Source organism: Podarcis tiliguerta (assembly GCF_965153285.1).
Source record: "Podarcis tiliguerta genome assembly, chromosome: 17".
NCBI classification, from domain to species: domain Eukaryota; kingdom Metazoa; phylum Chordata; class Lepidosauria; order Squamata; family Lacertidae; genus Podarcis; species Podarcis tiliguerta.
This window is the reverse complement of record NC_139550.1, coordinates 20942875-20965726: the sequence shown is the minus strand read 5'-3', so window position 1 is coordinate 20965726 and position 22852 is coordinate 20942875. Positions and strand designations below refer to the sequence as shown.

At 38.9% G+C, this 22852-nt stretch overlaps 1 protein-coding gene across 2 annotated transcripts in view; it reads left to right on the top strand.

Moving 5' to 3' along the window:
- Positions 1-22852, top strand: part of UHRF2 (ubiquitin like with PHD and ring finger domains 2) — a 49456-nt gene that overhangs the window by 7507 nt on the left and 19097 nt on the right. The window contains exons 2-6 of one of the 2 annotated variants that reach the window (XM_083419765.1): positions 1963-2205; positions 3247-3300; positions 6622-6884; positions 18760-18978; positions 21432-21541. In XM_083419765.1, coding sequence (XP_083275891.1) covers positions 1963-2205; positions 3247-3300; positions 6622-6884; positions 18760-18978; positions 21432-21541 — 889 coding nt within the window. The remainder of the gene's footprint in view (positions 1-1962; positions 2206-3246; positions 3301-6621; positions 6885-18759; positions 18979-21431; positions 21542-22852) is intronic. The other variant, XM_083419766.1, reaches the window with a different exon arrangement.

The following is a 22852-nucleotide window of genomic DNA, read 5'->3' as shown; positions in this document are numbered from 1 at the left end:
TGTGATAATTCACCAGCTAAACACTGCAATGTTATCAGCAGCTAAACCTCACAATATCACCACGTAAACAATGTTATTACCAGCTAAACATTGCAATATACTACAATGTTGGAAATAAGGATGGAACTATACGGAGGCAAACAGGACAATGTTCTGGCAACTGCTACTACCTAGGGGTCGAAAATGGATAAATGACAATATTGCCAATCATCACACACTCAGTTTCATCAGCAGGGAAGCAGATACTGTGATATATTGTGATGTTTAGCTGGTGATATATCACAATATTGAAAACCACTTATCGCCTACTCTCCCCCCCCCCACAATTGACCACCTGAAAGAAGCTCATGGGCCTGAATTTTAGATCACTAACTTTTATAGTCAGTTAGATTTTTACTATTTTAGAATGTTTTGCAGTAACATTTCATCCTCTGATTGTCTCTTCATTTTTAAACACCCCCTCCCCGTTTTTTTAATTGAAAACATTCTTTTATTGCCCAGGAAACAAGCTGCTTCAACATTTTTTGAGATATGAGAATTATTGTTGTTTCTTTACTGTCATGGTGCTCCATTGCAGTAAAGAACTTTAAAAGAGAAACTAAAATAAAGTGATTCCTAATTGTAGTAGAGCCTCTATTCCTAGTGTCCTAATTTAGTAAATTTCTAGAAAAGCCAGATTAGCAGAAATTCCTAAACTTCAGAGATCTCTTAACCTGATTTGTTTTAATGTTAATTGATCCCTATGGAAAATATTTTTCTTTGTTTAGTCACTTCTTTCCTTCAGTAAAAAAACAAACAAACAAAACAACTTCTTGTTACGTTTAAGAGTCTGGTCCAACTGGTATTTTGGAAGAGGAAGTGCATATAATAGGCATCTCTTGAATACTTTTTTATGGCAACATGCCTATTCTATTGTTTACAATTTTCTTGAGTAACCCATTATTTTAATGATTGTTTTGTACTACTTTTAATGTTTCTAATGCTTTTATATTGCTGTAAATCATCCTGTTGGTTTTTTTTTTGAGAAAGCAGTATATACGTACCTTTATAAATAAATGTGTTGGTGGTCTGCAGACTCTGAGCTACAGTTGTAAAAGGAGTTGAAAGACTTGAGACTGAGCTTGGGTGAACAAAAGAAGATGGGCAAAGGGAACTATACTTGTACAGAAAGTGCTTTGAATCCTGCCCTATTTCTTTGTGTAGGGAAACCCTTCCAGTAGTGATACATTGTCACACTTCTGGTTTTATTTTTCATATAAATTTGTTACATGTTCTCTAGGAATTATCTGTGTATTCCTCCAAACCAACAATTATGATGGCCAGAATTAGTGGACCTGGTATTTACACCATGAACAAGACATAACTGCACTTAAATATATCTATATCTGCAGGATTGTACTGTACTCTAAAGCAGAGGGACTGCAGGAAGAAAATATAAAGTTGAATACAAACCATCAAGTTTAAATTTGAAAAACATTGCTTTTTTAGATTTAAAAACTACAATGACATTAGGAAATGTGAATGATAAAACTAAACAATGAAAACACTTTTAATATATTCTTCTGGTTATAGATGTTGGGGTGTATAATGAGTTTCTGTTCTTAACGTAACCTTTTTATTATACAACATTCATTTGTCATGAAACAGAAGGTAGCTGATCTTGACATATAGCTTTTTGTTCAAAGTAGTTAAGCTTTTCATAAGTTAGTAATAATACTGTTCTAAAGACCAAATGAATAGTATGGTTTCAATCTGTAACTTCTCAGTATCAACTGGTCCTGATCCAATTATCAGTATAGTTTGATTTAGCTAGTGTGAAGTATTTATTTATTTATATTTATTTTATAACAATCTATATCTATCTCCAGGTTATATATTGATGCAATTCTTTATATTTTAAGATACAAACTTTTGAACTAACATCTGCTGATTGCTCTCCTCCCTGGGTTTTGTTTTGGATAGCTTGAAGATGGACACACCTTATTTGATTATAATGTTGGACTGAACGATATAGTTCAGCTTTTGATACGCTCAGAATCTGATGCTCCTGCTTCTCCATCAACGAATGAAGATGGAAATCCCAGTTCCTGTGGAGTTGTGAACTGTAAGAACAAAGCCAAGCAAGGAGCAAACAGTGGATCATCTAATCAGCCATCTACATCAGCACGTTCGTTTCTTATTGATCCTGGCATTGGACGATACAAGGTATTTGTATTTTTGTAAATTTTGGACTGTATAATTGTACATATAAATTTTACTCTCATGACTATTGTGAAGTAAAAAACGTTAAGTAAAGTTTGAGGTTTGTATATTGGATTTCTGTCTAAATTATTTGCCCCTCTTTCCAGGGGGATAAATTCCTACCCACCCCCAAGCCATTTGAAGGAATCATCCTCTACTCCAGTGATGGCCAAACTAGGCCCTCCAGCTGTTTTGGGACTACAACTCCCATCATCCCTAGCTAACAGGACCAGTGGTCAGGGATGATGGGAATTGTAGTCCCAAAACAGCTGAAGGGCCAAGTTTGGCCATCACTGCTCTACTCCATACAAGTTAATGGTGAGAGTGAAAAAGAGACTGTAGCCCTGAAAATAGCTGGTGGTGGGATAACACTGCCCCTGGGACTCTAGGAGCAACAGTATCCTTGCTGGAGGAATAAGATTTCCTCCCCACTTTTGGAGTTGAACCCTTTATCTCCAATTTCCAGGGGCTGGTTTGACAATTCAAATGGCTTCATGAGCCTGATGTGCACCATAGCTTTCCTGCCACTGGTCTACAAGAAACTCCTCTGCCGTAGGCACAAATGCACTGTAATGGTTTTAGGAAATTTCAGATGTAATAAAGCCTAAATCTCAATGGATTCATTGAATCTAGAATGTATTTTCAAGTTATTTGATGGGATAAAACTTGGAAGAGCCCTCTTCCCTTAATGTCATGAAAAAGCTGGTATCTAGGAATTTTGAAGCCATGGAAAATGTTTGTTTTTCTAGGTTTTTTCCACCCAAAATGAATTTTTGGGGAAACGGCAAAACATGCAGTACCTTTTTTAGTCCTCCTTTCATTTTTAGAAACATAAAACGTATTATGTATATCTTGGTTTGTCGTTAAATTATCATGTTTTATACCTTAAAATAGTGTTTATTCAGTCAATTCCAAATTGAATATCTACTTTTTAAATGTTTTATTACAAATGAAGCTATAAGCTACTGAACTGTAAGGAATTTAGCATCTCTTTCATTTTTCCAGTATATGAGGAGCAGGCAGAAAACAATTAAAACAGGAGAAACCACCAAGATTATAGTAAGAAAATTTCTGTGTGTTCTGAAAATTATCCTGAGTTGTGTTCAGCACTCAGGGCAGACTCATTGACGTTAATGAATCTTAAGTTAATCATATGTATTAATGTCTGTGGGGCTACTCTGTGCAGGATGACTCTTGAATGGTACCCTATGTCTCCTTAAGTGCTCCCAAAGTGAAAAGCTTTGTCAGTCGTTTGTGACTATATTCTTGGTCTGGGTTCAGATTCTGTCCATTTTAAATATTTTTATTTTTTAATGCTGAACAGCATTAGTTGTATATATTACATGTTTTTAAGTGCCCAACAGACCAGGGATTAGCATATTTAGCATTTATTTTGTTTTCTTGGTACCACACTCCTGGAAGCAATGTGGAACACAACAAAGGTGCTTTACAATGTAACATTTTTATATTATGACTGCACCTTATTTTTGATAATGTTATATCATTTGTCTTCTGTTTCAGAAGCATGCAAATTGAGTTTTCTTACACAATTTTACAGACTGTACTACAAGTGAGCCTATGTACTGGTTTGATTGGGCTGAAAATGTACAAGCCTTTTCACATGCCTCATTTAATATTCAGTTACCATAGAAATTTGCTGATACTGAACTACATACTGCTGCAGCTGGAATTCAGGCTTTGTTAATCGTTCAGTTCCTGGGCGCCTGTTACCAGGGCTCACACTTTGAACGTAATGGCTCACCTAAGGCCATAAATATACTGAGAGCTATGCCAAAATAGCCCTGTTTTCTCTTTTAATTTGAGGTTTCGTGATCTAGTTTCTGGCTTGTGGGCTAGAGCCACCCCTTAAGATCCCAACTCGCTCACTTACCTGTTTTTTAACCCTGTGGGGTTAAGGAATTTGGACACTGGCACAGCTGTAACCATACTCAGAAGGAACATGGTACAGGAGCATACAGACACGGAGATTCTGATCTTGGTGGTAGTGTGGCTTTAACAGGAAGCCACAAGACTGCTAATGAAAACATAGTTTAGCTATGTGTAGTTAAGTATTATTCTGCTGGGTTTGAGTCATTAAGACCTTTCATGGTCTTGATGCCTTCTCAGTCCTCTTGGATCAATAGTTCAGTTATCCTGTCTGTCAGCTTCCTCCTTTTTAGCAGTACTGCCTCCCTCAAGTTTTCCTCCAATCCTCTCCTTTCATCAACTTTGTTCCTCACTGGTTTTTTCTGTAGGCCTTTTGTTGAAGTGAGACTAAGCTTAAATCATGGGTACTTTATGGGCCCATAGGCTCATTTGGAAAACTAATAAAGCTTTGTGGGCACCAAAAGAACCCATTTCACAGAAGAAAAACTAGTGATGTGCAGACACCCAAAACAAATCAGACAAAAAAGTAATCAAGCAACCCTCTGCCCCGGAAAAGCAGGTATGCCCCAACCAAACAATAAAAAGTGTTGCTGTTGTCCCTTGCTTCCAAAAGAAGAGAGTCTTACTGGACACCAAGAGGGTTGTCTGAGGGTGCCATGGTACCTGTGAGCATCAAGATGGGGACTGAAGGTTTAGACTACTCAATATTCAAAATGACTTTCCTATTTTCCTCTTTAGAATAGTGAAGCAAAACTGTCATCAGCATTGGTGGCTTTCGGTGTAGTGAAGGATCATATAAATAGATATGGGTTGGCCGTTTAAACTGTAGTTATAGTCTGTTTGATGTGCACAGCTAAATGTAACATTCCAGTTAATATGAAAAAAATAATGCTACTGTGTGCTACAAGGTGTATTATAATTGGCCAGTCTGTAGTTGCAGTAGATTTTATTTGCCAAAGCAGAGGGAAAACTAAATATACTTTAGTCAAGGGGTAAGCACTCCCATCATCCCTGACCATTGAGCATACTGGCTAGGTAGTTGTATTCCAAAACATCTGAAAGGATGCCATGTTGGCTACTCCTGATTTTGACAGGTTCCCTTATGCAAGGCAGAGGCAAGCCGCCATGTGCACTCCTCCTTGGTGTCCTCCTGAACCAATTGAGAATTGGGGGCACTGTATTCCTGTGCTTACAGTCCTACAGCAGTTACAGCTCTACCTATGGGACAGAGTCCAGAGAGTATCACTGGGAGAGTGCTTTTTGACTTCCTATTGGTTGCACTAAGGTGACGCTGGGCACTATTCTATATTCAGTTCTGTTTGCTGAATTTTATATAAATATAATTGGATATAAATATGTAAATAAGCAGGTGGATATAAATACATGTAAATGTGCAGTGGGTTGTGAGCATTGACATCATTAGGAAAAGTTTAGGTGTTTTAGCAGATGAAATAAAATGTATCTTAAAGAATGTAGGTGATGTGTTCTTTTTCATTGGAGAGAGATGTTGTTATTGGCCATCAAGGAAAGTATGTTGGGCTTTTGTTTTTAGTGAAAAAAGGAAGAAGTGAAATAGTCCATAAAATGCTGGGTTTTGTTGTTAAGGGCAGGAGGGATGGTGGTAGCTTTAAAAAGCATGTTAGTGGGAAACGCAGACCTAAAGAATTGTAGGTGCATTACATTAAGCATTTAAAAAGCAAGTCACAAAATAGCATAGGCATGGAGGGAGTTGTTTTATGCATCAGCAGTGACCACAGAGTTATTGGTTGATAATTTCTGTGGCCTTTTTCTTGCAACCATTGCTAACCCAATGCCCAAAGTGTTGTAGTAAAAGTGCTAGTTTGGAGGAAAAAACACATTTCCAAGAGCCAACACATTGAGTTCTGTGATGTGATTTTCACTCCTCAGAAATGCTTCCTAGGAACAATACATTTGAATTCTGCACAACGAAAGAGTAACTGCATTTATTGTGTCATAAGAGATAATTTGGAAAGGTTAAGTTGTGTACTGTTAGAGAAAGTATATGCAAAAATAATAAGCACAAAATCACCTTTTCATTGGCAAAGCTGAATTATTTAATTGGAAGATGGTTTGTAAATGGATGAGCAAAGAACAGTTTTCAGAGTTAAAGGATTTCATTATTATTGTGGAGAAGGAAATGTCTAGAGAAAATAAAGAAAGCAGTAAAATACAGGAAAAGCAGGCAAAAAGCAGGAATAACCAAAGGTTAGAAAGCTTCTGTAACCTTAGTGATTGTGAATAGTTATGTGAAGGAGAGAATAGTAATTTAAAACGAGCTGCTCTGTTCACATCTGTAGTTTATTTGTGTTGAAATGATTTTCTGACGAAATGTAGAATATTCTGTTTAGTTTTAAGAATGTGAAGGTAGAGTGAATTTAACTAATGCAGTTGCATTGTAGTTGGGGATCCACAGCATTATTAATTCTGTACTTTTTCAGCATAACATTCACTAAATGTCACATATATTTTCAGATAAATGAACTTGTGGATGCCCGAGATGTTACTATTGGATCCTGGTTTGAAGCTCATATACACAATGTAACTCAAGCAACAAAAGGACATAAAAATGGAAAAGCACAAGGAAAGAGTGGCAGTAATTACAAAAGGACTAATGGAAACTTAAACCAAGATCACTCTAGAGAAAATGCAAATAATTTGGACAATGCACCTTCTACATCTTACTCAGATTATATGGACACTGATGAAGATACTGTTTATCATATCAAGTATGATGAGTAAGTGCTGCTGATATTATTATGAGGACACCATGTGCGTTTATATGGTTGGTATAAGCTAAGAATTTTCACAAGAAATTGAAATCCTTAAGAAAACAAGTTCACATTCCAAGTTCAAAAGAAACAGGATTTTACAAACCATAAAACATTTCTGTTTGATATAATGCATTTCCTGCGAGCAGCATGATTTATTTTGGGAGCTTGGCTGAAATACTAACTGTAGTTCTTTTGAGAAACCAGACTTTCGCAGGATGTGAATCCATAAATTAGCCTTGCAACAGTATTTTATAGTACTTTGTATATGCAATCAGTGCATAACTCTTAAAAAATTATCTGGAATTACTAAACAAAACTGAATGGGTTTACTATTAATAAGTGAAGAAATATATAGGAATACAGTTTTGTCAGTACATTATTTACTTAAACCCTGTTAGCTTTTCCTGTAGGAAGTATTTTGGAGAGACAGATGAGCTCACTGTTAACTGCTTATTGATGTGAAGAGCATAGTAATGGGGTTTCAACCCATCTTCCAGAGTAGGACAAACACCAAATCCCTTAGCCACAACTGTCACTAAATATACACACAGAAACCTTTGGCCAACTGGAAGTATGTGTTTTAATTGGTACTCTGTGTGAGAGAGAAAGTGACAGGGAGAGAGGGGTGGGGATATTTTGCTTCCACTCATTGATCCCTGGTTATCCTGATTCAAAATGACTCAGTAACTGTGGCCTTGGTCATGTTTCTGTCAAAATCCAATGCACATCTTCAGCCTGAGCAGGATCTGACTCCTGTAGATAAAAGGATATTGTTGTGAGATTATTAATTTGTTTCTTTTACATATTTTGCATGAAGGACTGTTTTGTGTTGTCAAGAGGGAGAAAGAAAATGTTGTTGTTATTATTAAAGTTTGTATACTGCCCTTTATCGGTAGATCTCAGGGTGGTTCACAACATAAAATTACAATGTGTTACAGTTGCTAGTATTGTAAAAATACAAGCATATAATAATATTCTAGTATTAGCAGTAGGTAGGGGACCTCCTGCCTGTGCTGAGATCTCAGATCCGTTGTTTTTAATCTTATATGGCCAGTGTTATCTTTCTGCAGTTAACCTAATACAGATGTTATAGGGTACCTAACAATATCAGCTATTTGTATGTTCATAATTGAAAATGAAATACTGGGCTCTTCATTTGATAATGAACATCGGCTTTAGTACAGTACTTTCTGTTTTGTAAGGGAGTAGGCCAAGATGCATGTGTGTAACTTGAGTCTAATTCATATTTCTTAATCGATTAAGGAAGTAGCATCAGAATAAACCCTTTGTGTGGACAAAGGGTCTATTCAGGTGCCACTTTCTTAAGCTGGTTAATAAACTGTTTTTTCAGGTCTTGCCCATGAAGTTCATCTTCAGATGGTACATTTTGCATAGACTGAATGGGCTGCATTTGCACATCATGTCAAACCTTAGTTTAGTAAGATCTGCTCATACGGGAACAAGTTCCTGTCTCCCTGATGGCTTGTTTTAACCCATCATTGTTAAGATTAATCTTGGTTATGCATCTGGATGATGTAATAAGCTGTTCTTAATCAAAAGTGGAAGTGAAATCTTGGCTGTGTGGAAAGAGGGGAGCTAATCAATCTCAGACTGTTGCTCATTCCTGCTCACGTATAGTGCCGTAAACTGTGATTTGGCTTGATGTGCAGATGCAAGCATAGTGTAGGTATCTTATTTTTGTTGCTTGGGGCTCTTTTGCTTCAGTTTTCACTGAGCCTATAACATAACATATATGTCTTATTTAAAATGCCACACCTGTAGAGTGAAAGTCCTTGTACTGGTTTGGCATATTGCTTGATTTGCCTCTTTGAGGAGCACTGAGGGGATTCTTGTCTTGCTTGTACTTCATTAGGGCTTTGGGTATGGGGGGTAGTGCTGGCACCTACTTTTGCTGATAACCCTATGGATCTGTGGACCAAGATTGGTCCCTATTTCCATGCTAGGAACCGTGGACCCAGATCAGACTCCTCCATTGCACTGTGTTTTGCACTGTTTTGAAGGGTTCAGTTTTGAAGTGTTCCTCATAAGTGGCTTCCAGGTACTGGAAACATTCTTAGGTTTGCCAGCCTCTGACCCCCGTGCCTCCAAGAAAAGGAAGTAGCACCATGCTGATTCATTGTCTTCACCTAATGATCAGGGATTGAGCCTTGGTTTCTAGCATTCCTGTGCTAAGTGCTTCTTAACTGGCTTCAGTGTTGGTTTAAGTTTTGTATGTGATTGCATGTGTGCTGTTACTAGCAGACTGTATTAGACAGGGTGGATTGGGTTGGACAATACGCAGCTTTCCATTAGCAGTGTGAAAAGCCAGAATAAACACAGCTCAGCTGTAATTGCTTACCTACCGTCTTCTTGAACTTACCTAAAAAACAAGGAAAAACAAAAATTGAGTCAAGAAGTTGTAAGAACTTAGTAAAATCCGACATTGCAAGTTCACTTTATTTTAGATAGCTTCTAAGTTTTCATGGCACTTTGTAAGTAGTTGTCTTATTCTCACAAATCTGATAAATGGTGAAAAATTGTTTTTGGACAAGAATATTAATTGTGTGAATAATTGTCGCCTATGTTCTGTACGGGTTGCACAATCATCATTAACGACACAGGTTGTATTTCTTCAGCAGCGACTGTAATTGCTAAGCAGAGCCATATTTCTCATAAGAACGACAGAGAGACTGGACTAAGAAGCTGTTTTGGTTCCTGTGATGTAATGCTGATAGTTACAGCTGTCCTTATCTCTGTTGAAGGATCCTTGGCAATCTCTTTCTGGGCATATTTCCATGATCTTTCTGGGCACAGACATGCTCACTTTCATGAGCCACAACTCTTGGTCATACTAGCATCTTGATAGCTCATACTCAACATTGTCAGACTGAACCTTGGAGCCCTCAGTGGAGCATGTTGTAGGGGATCCCAATCCTACCTCTTTGTATGAAGATCACTTTCATATGAAATAAGTGCAGAGAATGGCCCAATATCTGGGATTGAAATATGCACTTCCTCAGGTAATGTCACTAGCTATACTTTTAATAGCTAAAAATTCCTGAAACAAGCTCTTGTTCATTTCATAGTACTTGGAAAGCAGTTTTAGTGAAGGGGCTGCTTCTTTTGTTTTAACCACTTGGCTATCGACTCACTTGCTGAGGCATACCAACATGGAGGGAAGCTAGGTTTTCTGGATAGAAAATTATAGTCTACAATTTTCTTATCTTTGTGACAGCTAGGTACCAATGCTTTCAATGGGACAAACCCATACTTTATCTTGATCACACTCCAGATGACAAGAAAAATCTGGCTCATGTGTTTCAGGCTGATGCACTTCACTTTACTAAGGAACAAACACTACATGTTACAATGATGATTGGGATTCAAAGGATGTGGTGAGTACTATTGCTGTTTGCCAATAAGCCAAGTCTTACTCTACTTCACTGCTTCCATAGAGTATGGCCAGCACAGAGCACCTGTCCTTTAGTGAAGTTTGTTTTAGTATCTAGAAGGATGGTAGCTTCGAAAGGACTCAAGGGGGCCAAAATTACAGCTTGGTTTCTTGAAATCTCACCCCAGTCTACCTATTCATCTAATATACCATTCATGGCATTGCTCTCTGGAAACTATCGTCTTCTATATCTTCTACTGAAGAATATGCATCCAGGAAATTCTGCACTGATGGACTGCATCAGAATTATTGGTGCTCTCAACCAGAGTTTTCAGTAGTACAAGCACAATTGGATGACTATATAAACAAACCCTTTGGCTGCTGTTTCTCTTCACCTCACCATCTTGTTCAGCCTTCAGTAAACCCTCAACAGAGATTGTCTGTACTCTCCCCATATCCTCCCTCTTTAGGAAGAAGTTGATACAGAGGAAAGTGGAGCAATTAAGGTTCAAGTATCTCAGAGTCATCTAAGCTCTACTTTTCTATATTTTAACATGCCAGAGAAGAACAGAAGACTTCGACAGAACCTTGAATTTTGTGGTGTCAACTTCTTTATAAGAAAGTCCCAAGAAATTCCAGATGATCCATCTTTGCATATATTCTTCCCTGCCTCACAGATAGCTTGGATTTCGTGTATAGATCTAAATTTCTGTATTTCTGTTGAACGGCAACACACCTCCAGTTTGCAAACAGACTGGTTCCTTTTCAATACTGAGTTTTAGCTTTCAGCTTTCCCACCAAATTAAAGGTATATCCTAAGTTATCACCCTCATTGTAGCTTACTGTGATTGTGGATGGATTATGGTCTTGATTTCTGCAAGCAACTGGCTTCCAGTAGGAAACTGCAACAATGAGGAACTACATCCCATAGTCACTTTGTCAACATAGAGAGAAATGTATCATTCATATCAAATCACTTTTTTTACATTCATGAAGGCTGCCGTTGTACTTAGAGACATTTGTGTAAATATAGGTAAGGTAAAGGTACCCCTGCCCGTATGGGCCAGTGTTGACAGACTCTAGGGTTGTGCGCTCATCTCACTCTAGAGGCCGGGAGCCAGCACTGTCTGCAGACACTTCCGGGTCACGTGGCCAGCGTGACGAAGCTGCTCTGGCGAACCGGCACCAGAGCAGCACACGGAAACGCCGTTTTGTGTAAATATACGTGGTGATTATTCAAAGAATCTACAGTGAAATTTCAGATTCTGTGGTGTAAGGCAGATATAATAAATCACTTATGTGATTTTAAATAATGATAATATACAAAATAAAGTCAGTGAAACAATGCGAAAAGTGTTCATCTGAAAGAAAAATTAAAAAATCACTGAAACCACAGAAAACACTCACTCCCTGAACATATGATGAACATCTACAGCCACCAAAGGCCTGATAATTCAATGCCCAAGAGAATAAAACTGTATTTTCCTGATGTTAGAAAGATGACAAAGTAAGTATCAGTGAGGCTTTTCACAATCAGGGCTACCACAGTAAAGGCAGGTTCTCCCCTTTCAGCATCTGGAGGGGACACACAGAGAAGGGCCTTGTATGTTGTTCAACATCTGGGTAGGTTCACATGAAGGTAGTCCATGAGGTTTCAGAATCCTAAGCCATGCAGTGTTTTATGGGTCAAAACCAGCACTTGGAATTCTGCTGGGGGATGGGACTGGCAGTCTATCCAAGTGGCCTGGAGCTGAAGTTTGCTGTTTAGACCAGGAACCCCCAACCTTCAGCCCTCCAGATGTTTTGGACTACAATTCCCATCATCCCTGACCACTGGTCCTGTTAGCTAGGAATCATGGGAGTTGTAGGCCAAAACATCTGGATGGCCACAGGTTGGGGGTGCCTGGTTTAGACCATTAAGTCCTTAGTAAGTAATCTAGCTGTCACATTCTGCATTCTTGGAGTCCTCCCTACTCTCCCAAACGACCTCTTTCTCTTCCCAGGAATGTGATACAGCATTCTTATAGGCATAGGCAAAACAGAAACCCAGCCAATCCCCATTAAGTCACTAGCCTGTATGAAGCAAACCCTGCCCCGCAGCCTCCTGTTCAGCAAATGTTAAGGAGGTGCCCTTGTGCCTTCCTGCAAGCAATATCATCCCAAAGGGAGCTATAGCCCCTCACTCTCAGAAATGAGTCTGTCATTGTGGGTAGGGGAGGCTTCCTCTGCCAGAGATGTTCTGCTAGCTCTGTCCTTTTGCTTTTCTTATAGTACATAGTTCAGGGCATAACATCACAACACAACACACACCTCCTTCAGCCACTATACCTGCTTGAAAGATATAGCTCTCACCCCTAGAAGGTCAGGTTGTAAGAGAAATCAAAGGAGCTTCTTCTGGTATCTTGCGTAAATGTGGGTTCAGGCAGTATATATGGTAGGCCATATTTTCTTTCATGGAATAGTTTTTTTTCTAGTTATTTGCTTTTAATAAGCAGTGGTTGTGATTGTTGTTGTTTAGTCGTTTAGTCGTGTCCGACTCTTTGTGACCCCATGGACCAGAGCACGCCCGGCACTCCTGTCTTCCACTGCCTCCTGCAGTTTGGTCAGACTCATGTTTGTAGCTTCGAGAACACTGTCCAACCATCTCATCCTCTGTCGTGCCCTTCTCCTTGTGCCCTCCATCTTTCCCAACATCAGGGTCTTTTCCAGGGAGTCTTCTCTTCTCACGAGGTGGCCAAAGTATTGGAGCCTCAGCTTCACGATCTGTCCTTCCAGTGAGCGCTCAGGACTGATTTCCTTAAGAATGGATACGTTTGATCTTCTTGCAGTCCATGGGACTCTCAAGAGTCTCCTCCAGCACCATAATTCAAAAGCATCAATTCTTCGGCATCAGTTGTGGTTGTGATAGTAACCTATATTGTGTGTGTGTGTGAATATAGATATAAAGTTTTATTATCTGTTAGATGTTATTCAAATTTTAAGATATGCAGAAATATTATCTTTAAATTGTTGTGTTTTGGTAAGAGTTTGCATTTGGAGGCATTGTCATCTGGGGAAAGATCCTCATGCACGGCAGTGGGCTTCCCGAATGAAATGGTGCACAAGGCAGATGGTTTGCACTTTCAGCTTTGACATTGCTAATCAACCGTATTTGTGTGTGCTGCGAATTAGGACTTCTCCTTCTCTGACACATGAGCTTCATAGTTAAAACTGACAACACCCACCATCTTTTCAATAGGACTTACAACAACCTGTGTGTTAGAGGTGGTATTCCCCCCCCCTTTTGAATAACACTATTGCCTATGTAGGAGCACTTCCAGATGGGAAGCTTGAACATGCAAGCCTGTTTCAAAGCACAAACTTCCCTTGTCAGATTGTGCTTGCTTGATAAGACTGTCCTTGTTTAATATTTTGGTCCAAAATGATCAGTCTAGCTTGAGGGAAGGGAAATAAAGTGAACTGTGAACAGATATCAGTCAGTTGTGGATTCCATGAATCAATTAAATGGACTTGTTTTAGGTATAAATTAGAAGGGGGTCAGGAAAGGATGAAATGATTTTATAATAGACCTTAAATTTAGGATAGATTTGCTGTATGTTCACATAGGGTTAATACTTTTATCTGAGCCACATTCTAGTAATGTATAAATACAGCCTGTGGTCAAGGAAAACTGGGAGTCTTTCTTCATGGGCAACCAATTGCTAAGAAAGGTTTCCATAGAGATGGAAGATCACGTGAGAGTTCTGCTATGCTAGCATTAATATTTAAAATTAGAAGCAGGTTTGGTAGGGTTAAGCTTTCACAGAGTCAATCATCTATTGAGCATTTTATTTTTTAAAGACTTGCTCTTACATTTGTTGGATCCCCCCCCCATATTAATATTTTATTAGAGATACTTATATAGTAAAATCTTGATTCTTGTAGAAACTAAAGTTATTAAAGACATGAGTTATTATTTCAAATGCATCAGGTACACTCACAGTCTATCAAAATAAATGAGAAAGACCCAATTATTTTCAATAGAATGTGAATTGCAGCTATTATTTAAGTTAACATTGCAAAGCTAGTATATGTATAGGTCTACAATATATATGTAACTGAAAAGCGCATTGTTAGTTTAAGATTATGCTAAGATTGTAACGATTAAACTATATAAGGGCAATGTACTGATTAGAAAATAATGGGCTTGCTTCATTTTTGGCTCTCTGTTTTTAACAAAATTGCTTCATCTTTGGTGAAAATGAAATGAGAATCTCCTTTTGTTTCTTTGTCTGATTTTGCTCTGTTTCGTGTACTGCAATGCTGTATTATACTGCTACAGTTTAAATCATATAGCTGTGAATGCTGCACTGCTCTGCTATAGTTAAAATTCTCCATTTAGTGGTGGATTAGTAAACCTATTGAAATAAAGGGATTTGACTTCAGTGGGTCTGCTCTGAGGGTGACTTTGTTGGATATCACCCATTGTTTATAGGCAGATGTTCAGGAAATATTTGAAACTGACTGTGTAATACTGTTTGCATTGAAGGTGTGCAGGTGGCTTTTTATTTTCTGAATCTCTTCCTAACAGACAAAGAAATGAATTTCCTATCTTCAGAGCTGTAGAGAATTGGAACAATAGAGGAGTGATATAGTAGATTATTCCTCTTAGAAACCAGAGAGAATATGGCTGAAGCTAGGGTGTCTAGAGGTCTGTAATCTGCACAACTCCATGTCCTTCCCCATAGCTATAGGAGGGGTCACAAATGTGACCCCTGCCAGATGTTACTGGACCACAGCTTCTGTTGTCCCTGACCATTGGCCATGCTGACTGCAGCTGAGTGGGGCTGGGAGTCCAACAACATCTGGGGGGCACCATGTTTTTTTGCTCCTGGCCACAGTTGCTGTTTCCTTAGCTCTCTTATGTCTTTTGCTGTGCAAATCTCTGTGTATCTCTTTCCCCTGACTAAAATATTCAAATTGTACAAAACCCCATATTTGTTCTTGAATTAGGTTGAATGGTAACTGTATCCCCTCTTGCATAATTAATAATAATAATAATAATAATAATAATAATAATAATAATATATTATTTGTACCCCGCCCATCTGGCTGGGTTTCCCCAGCCACTCTGGGCGTCTTCCACAGAGACCAAAAATACACTAAAATGTCACACATTAAAAACTTCCCTGAACAGAGCTGCCTTAAGATGTCTTCTGAATGTCAGGTAGTTGTTTATCGCTTTGACATCTGATGGGAGGGCGTTCCACAGGGCGGGCGCCACTACCGAGAAGGCCCTCTGCCTGGTTCCCTGTAGCTTTGTTTCTAGCAATGAGGGAACCACCAGAAGGCCCTCGGCGCTGGACCTCAGCGTTCAGGCAGAACGATGGGGGTGGAGACGCTCCTTCAGGTATACTGGGCCGAGGCCGTTTTCTTGTTTTTCTGATGGTCAGAGAAAGCTTAGATTCACTCTCATAGTCAGATGTCCTCTGTTAAAGTAAAGCAAGAGGATCATGTTACAAAACAGGCATAAAAACAGTAGTGGTGGCACTTCACAGACCTGATAACTGGTTCCTCCTCTTGCTTTTCTCCCTGGTGGTCCTTTCCTCTTCAGATCACTTCAGTTCTCAAATATACCAGGAATCACATATTTCACCCAGGTTCCATTAACCTTCCAACTTCATACCACACTTATCAACTCTAGTGCCAACACAACCTAGCTACTTGTGTCCTAGTACACACACTCATGAATCCCTCACTCTCACACCAGCTATGTCTTCTATAGTACAATCACTCAAGCTTTCCCATTTTTGAATCTTCATTTCTCAGACTGAAGACTCCAATGAATATACTATTCTCTCCAATTACTACAGTCTCAATTCCTGGAAGTTTCATAACTTACTGGCTTGGTTAAAATGTACCATTTAACATTCTTCAAACCATGGATTGAAAATTAGTTCTGTGCTTGCGTGCTCCTTTTCCTTGCACTTTTGGCTTCATGAATAAATTCCTCTCTTGGGTATGTTACAGGCATACCAAAAACTATGGTTTGTGTGTGCCCTACAAGACAAGATTGCAGACTTGTGTTTTTATGTTTGTTTTCCAGTCCTGGTTTGGAGGGACAAATGATTCCTGTATTGCAGGCATTTAGACTCTATGATCCTCGGGGTTCCTTCCGACTCTACAATTTCATGATTCTATGTTTCAAACATAGTTTGTGGAATTGACTATAATGGCAAAAATAATGGTTTACCAAAAACCCAAGCTATTACTCATTAACCTAAGTGTGTGGAGGTGGAGTGGTTAGGAAGGTGCACACAAACATATTGCTTGTTCTTTAACTTCAAATAAGGCATCAGACTATTGAAAATGTTTACATTTGTACTATCCTCCCACTACCCCACCCTGAGATTTGGGGTATATGCCAAACCAAGTTTACATAATTTTTTCCCTCTGTAAATTAGTTTCATTTATTGTGTGGCTGTAGATGCTGATCTACTGTGTAGCACTTCTTTGAGTTTTTAAAACAAGCATTTTTGTGGATTCTTTACAAATAATAATTTGTATACTAAACCTGCAACATGGGGAGTTCCATACTTGGGATCATGCCTAAAGCCAAAATCATGTTGAAACGCATTGGGTTCAATGGCAGGTGGGACTGCATGTCTTCACCCCCCCAAAAAAATATTATGCCCCCTTTTAATTATTATTATTATTATTTGGCCATGTGCATAAGTTAAATGCATGTAAGTTGTGGGCTTACTGTACTTTTAAGATATGACTGTGTAAATGATGTGTTGCATACCTTTCACCATGCTAGTAGAACAGGAAAAAGTGAAATTCTTCTTTGCAGAACTAATGAACTCTCTTTTCTTTCTATTTTACGTTTGTGATTTTTATGGTGTACTTCATTGCCAGTGTCATGGGGCAGCCCTAGATGTTTTGGCGCCTGAGGCAAAATGCACTGCCACCCCCGCAATAGGATAGGAGTCGTGAGGCTCTGCAAGGGCTTCCCCTCAAGTGAGAGTAAGGGGTGAGGTCTCCCCTCCCGCCACTAAGGCTTTGCAAAAAGCCCTTGCTGAATCTCACTGCTGGGCTGGTGGGTGAAGGTGATTTTTTGGGTTTGATCCTGCCTTTTGGTCTTACATTACTACTGCTACAGTTTCTTAAATTGCCATAAGAGCTTGGTGCTCCTCATATAATTTTGCACTTCCGATTGCTGGATCTTGTCTTCCTGTCTAACTGCAATACTAAGGAAATGAGGCTAGTTTACGTTTTAAATACCGTATTTTTTGCTCTATAAGACTCACTTTTTCCCTCCTAAAAAGTAAGGGGAAATGTGTGTGCGTCTTATGGAGCGAATGCAGGCTGCGCAGCTATCCCAGAAGCCAGAACAGCAAGAGGGATTGCTGCTTTCACTGCGCAGCGATCCCTTTTGCTGTTCTGACTTCTGAGATTCAGAATGGTTTTTTTCTTGTTTTCCTCCTCCAAAAAACTAGGTGCGTCTTGTGGTCTGGTGCGTCTTATAGAGCGAAAAATATGGTAACTTCTACTTTAACCTCTTGAAATGTGATACATAGTTTTTTTGGAGACACATCTTTTATACTAGGGGTGTGGAACTGAGTCTGCTTGGTGGGCCAGATCTTTATCTTCTATAACTTTCACACATGACATTTGTCAAGTGGGCATCACAATGACATCAGGTAATGGGATGCTTTGAAGTCCTGAAAATGGTCGGTGCACTGGGCTTGCAAAGAGCCCTGCACTGTGTTTCGAAGTGCCACCAATCAGTTGATTGCTAGTGCTTCAAAGCGCTAAGCAGGACTCTTGGCAAGTCCATTCGAGGATTGACTGGCTTCAGAGTTCCCCATGGGGAATTCAGTAGCGCAGCCAATTCTAGGGCGCTTGAAGTGAGTTCCTATCAGCTGATAAACACTTACTTCAAGTTCTGCTTTCTGCGTTGGTTGGCTGGCCATGGATTTCCCCAAGGTAACTCAAGGCATTTCCCAGGGGGAGTCCCCTTGGTAGTGTAGCCAGTCCTAGCTGATTGGTGGCAAGAGTATGCTTGCCTTGTCAGTGCATAACTGGGAATGTACTTGAAGGCTCCCGATTGCGTATTAGCAGCCATTTCTCCATCCATACCTCTCCTGAGGTGTTAGGTATGGGGTGAATGGGTATGGTTTGGGGTAAATGCCTGGTAGGCCAAATTGGGACCCATTCCAGGCCTACACCCACCCCTCCATTTCCTCTGGTGGGTTGGGAGTACCTCCAGAACAGTACTGAAGATGACATAGAAGCTTGAAGTGGGAATCTCCTCCTCTTCCATTGGCAGAGGTATCTGCTGGGTCCAAAACCTTTCAGCAAATGAAATGGCACAATTAGATCCAACTTCAACTGTAGCTGGTGTATTTCCTTTAATCTGGATGTGGCTGATTCTCTCCTAACTTTTGGTTTGTTTATTTCTTTAAGGTATCCAGAGAGTGGCATCGTAGAAATGTCCGTCCGTAATCTACGACCACGAGCAAGAACTATTTTGAAGTGGAATGAACTATGTGTTGGTGATTTGGTGATGGTTAACTACAATGTAGAGAGTCCAGAAGAGAGGGGATTCTGGTTTGATGCAGAAATAACCTCTCTGAGAGAGATTTCAAGGACTAACAAAGAAGTTTATGCCAAAATTTTGCTGGGGTAAGATTTTATTGGTTAATTTTGTCTTTGAGGAACCTTTATAATGGAGATTCATCTTAGACATACTGCAAATTTGTATGTTTCTCATATTTCAGCAGTGATCTTTTGAAAATTAAAATTTGCCACATACGTGCAATTATTATGATGAAATGCAATATTTTATTTGCAGGTTGCAGTTATATTTGCATGAGTGTATTTCAAAATAACACACTTCTAATAAAGTGATCTGGAAGGTGCCATTCCAGTCACAGCATTTTATTTTTTCAGATTTACTTAATAATGTTGCTTGGTGTATATCTTCCTGCTTGCATCTTCTACCCTGTGTATAAAAATGGGTTAGGTGGGACCTTGTGTAACCTGCCTCCCAGTGAACAACTAATTTCAGAGAGCTCAACAGAATATACTTTAGTTCTGAACAGTGCTTTTTTCCCTAGAAAAAAGGTGTTGTACTGACCATGAAGTTGTTGCAGTAAGTGTCACACTTTTAACCATTGCTTTTTTTTCTAGAAAGAAAAGGTGCTGGTACTGCGTACGTTTGAGTACCCCAGAAGTTAGAATTAGCACTTAAGTGCTTTTGGTCCATTTCTAGTTAATTCTGTGTTAAATCAAAGAACTGTGATAATGAATATTTAGTAAATAAGGAAAAAATAAGGAACAATAGGGATAAAATAACTAGAATGTTAGACTGTTCCTATTATTCAATCATATTTTGCCAAATACCAGCACCCACCTACATATTTTTGGTGTGAAGATAGTCTATTTTACTTAACAATGTGTTTCCCTTTACTGTAAAGTTAAATATAACTGAAATTAATTTCATATCTGTCATAATACTGACAGAAATATTCTTTCAAGAGGGACTGATCTTACATTCCCTGTATTTCAACTTTCGGCCCTTAAATCTTCAACCTTCTGGCCTCTGATGTTTTTTTTGCTGACCTTGAAAAGGCTCTTTCACAGTCACTATGGCAACTGCCAAATTAATTAGTTTCTTATAGTGAGAATTGGTCTAAATATGGATCTCCTGCCAGAGGATTAAAAACTCATAATTCTCTTGACTGTCTTAGATTCAGTATTTTTATTATTTCTGACTTATGTTCAGAATACTTGTTGTCATCTTTATTTGATAGGTTTAATGGTACTTACCACCTGTTCCTTGATTCAGTAGTTTAATTTTGAGCACATCTGTGTGTAGAATAAAGTTTATTTCAGATTTTTATTTTTTCAAAAATGATGAAACGAGGAGGAAATACAAAGATGTAAGAAATAAAGGGTAATAAAGGGTGGTTGTATTAGACAGTCTCAAGTCTGTTTTCTGTGCTTCAAGCATAGTTAACCACAAGTAAAATGTCTGCTGGGTTGCGCTTTTACTGCATTGCCAGCCTTGCTCTACAAGGATACAAAGAAAGTGCGCAGGAGGACTTTTTCACTCTTGTCCGTTTCCCTCTCAAATGTAAGCCATTTTCTTTTTGTTTAGTATGTCTGCCTTCCCGAAGCGTAAAGCAGGCTTGGCTTCTGAAATGAGCAAGACAAAATTGCAGCCAAGAAAGAGAAACTGCCCCATCGCACAAGAATTTGCTGGATTTTGAAACACGGCAGTGTTCTGTTCAGTGTGGATGGCTGCCAGCGTAGATGCCCCTCCTCCTTTTCTCCTTGACGATTGAACAGTTCTTTCCCCCCTGTAACAAGACTGTTTCCAGAGCCAAGGCAAATCATCGCTTCTTTGGTTTTTCTTCCCCTCCCATTCTGCTTATTGCAGCAGTGCTCAATAAGCCTGTGGTATGAAACATTTTGGCAGATTTTCCATCCTCACAATGGTGGCAGGGGAAACTTAAACAAATGCCAGTAAACTGAAAATCAAGGAGTCTGCCCTATTACTAGAAGGAGGAGTGAGAACAAGCACAAAAACTGACGACACTGAAAAGCAGTAGTCTTTAAGCACTCTCTTTCAATTTGTGCATTAATAGACAAGCTGAGCATCTTTTTGAACATAACAAGCCCACAACGTAAGCACATTTAACTTGTGTGCATTCATCTTGGCAATTAAAAATAAAAAAGGGTGGGGAAAGACTTTGACAGTTTCACCTGTCATTGAACCCAATGTGTTTTGACTACATGCAATTTCAGCTATCCCCGGAACATAACCCTCAGTATAATAAAGAAGTGCTTAGTCTTCTCAAGTTCTTCCAACAGTCTTCAGTGAGAGATTTTCTTTTTTTCCGGGTGTTGTCTCCATAAAGCCAAAGCTCTAATAAATAGCATTTAATAAATGGTGATTCAAATGAAAATAGTGCTAAATAGAAGATCATGATAAATGATAGTAAAACTCAGAGTGTATTTATAAAATTTCAACTGACATGGGTGGTTTGAAGTAGCAGTCTGTTTTCAATTGGCCAATGCTATAATTGGAATTGGAGAAACTGAGCTCAAAACTTTTATGCTTTAATTTTCAGCGGTCCAGAAGATGTCATAAATGATTGCAAACTCCTTTTTATAGAGGAAATATACAAGATTGAAAAGCCAGGAGCGTATCCACTGACATTTGCAGATGGAGAGTTCAAAAGTAGGCATATTCTATTATTTATACAATTTTCTGTTCTTTATACAGTATTTTCAAAACTGTCACTTATAAAAGTTGTCAAAGAGCTTTTTCAAATTGTGGAAGTAAAACACTTTGTTTCCAGAATCGTTATGTGGGTAGATATGCAGACTGTGTCAGTTCATGGAAATAGATTTATGTTGTGGTTATCTTTGTTGTTGTTGTTGTTTATTAGACAAAAACACCTGTCTCAGTTATTGGAAGAATGCCCACACCTAGCTAACCTTGAAATCAAATTGAGACGTAATAGCTTTTATTCAGTTCAGGAGTATAATTCAACCCTGACTAATCAGCCAACTTCCTTTACTAACGACTCAACTGTTAGCCAGTTCCCTTTTACTGGAGCCTCTCTGTGCCAAATCTACATCCATAGTTATAAGGGATACAAGTATCAAATAAAAATTGCCATTTTGCAAGTAGTTCTTGAGCTGAAACTTTGATTCATCTGATTAAGTGCAAGGTTCTTTATTTATAGTATGACCCAGTAAAAGCAAAAGTAATCAAATATATATTCTAGAGTCCCTTAAAACAATTAAAGACCAAGGCTCGCATTCAGTGTTGGTTCTATTTGGAACAGAGCCATTGAAATGAATGCACAGGAGTAATTTAAGTTTACTATCACCTAACTACCAAGCCCAAGCATCACCATTTCCTATTCTGCTTCAGAGTTGCCCCATTTGAGTTAGCCACAGTCTCCAGAGAATTCATAGAATGTATGGCTGTCATTATTGCACAGTTTTGTCAGTGGAGGATTTCTGTCTTCCCATACATAGATGTCATACGGGGATATGGTGAGTAGACAATCACAATTAGCCAACCCAAGTTGCATTTATTTTTTGCCTCCACAACACTTTGGGACACTGTTAACATGGTGAAATCTTACTTCTTACTAATGTGGTGCCTCAAGTTCCTCTGTACTCTCCACTTTGTAGACAATCATGCCTATATGTCTTCTGGCAGAGCTCAAACCCTTATCAGATTGGTTTTCTGCAGGGCAATTAAACCTGACCACCCAGCTGTCCAAACCTAGAGGCTTCTTGGGCTAATGGTTTCCCCACTTTTACCTGTCTGAGGATGCATCTACCATAAGAAGTTCAACACTTCCTGCAGTGTTGCTCTTGTTTAACTTGTTCATAACTCAGTCCCCAACTGCTATCTATAGTCGCCACTCACTTGATCAGAAGTATAGCTTGTTGTTTTAATCAATTTTCTGTGGAATGTACTTTAAGGCCCCTCACTGAAAGGAAAGCTCGTTTTATGCCATTTTTCATTGCA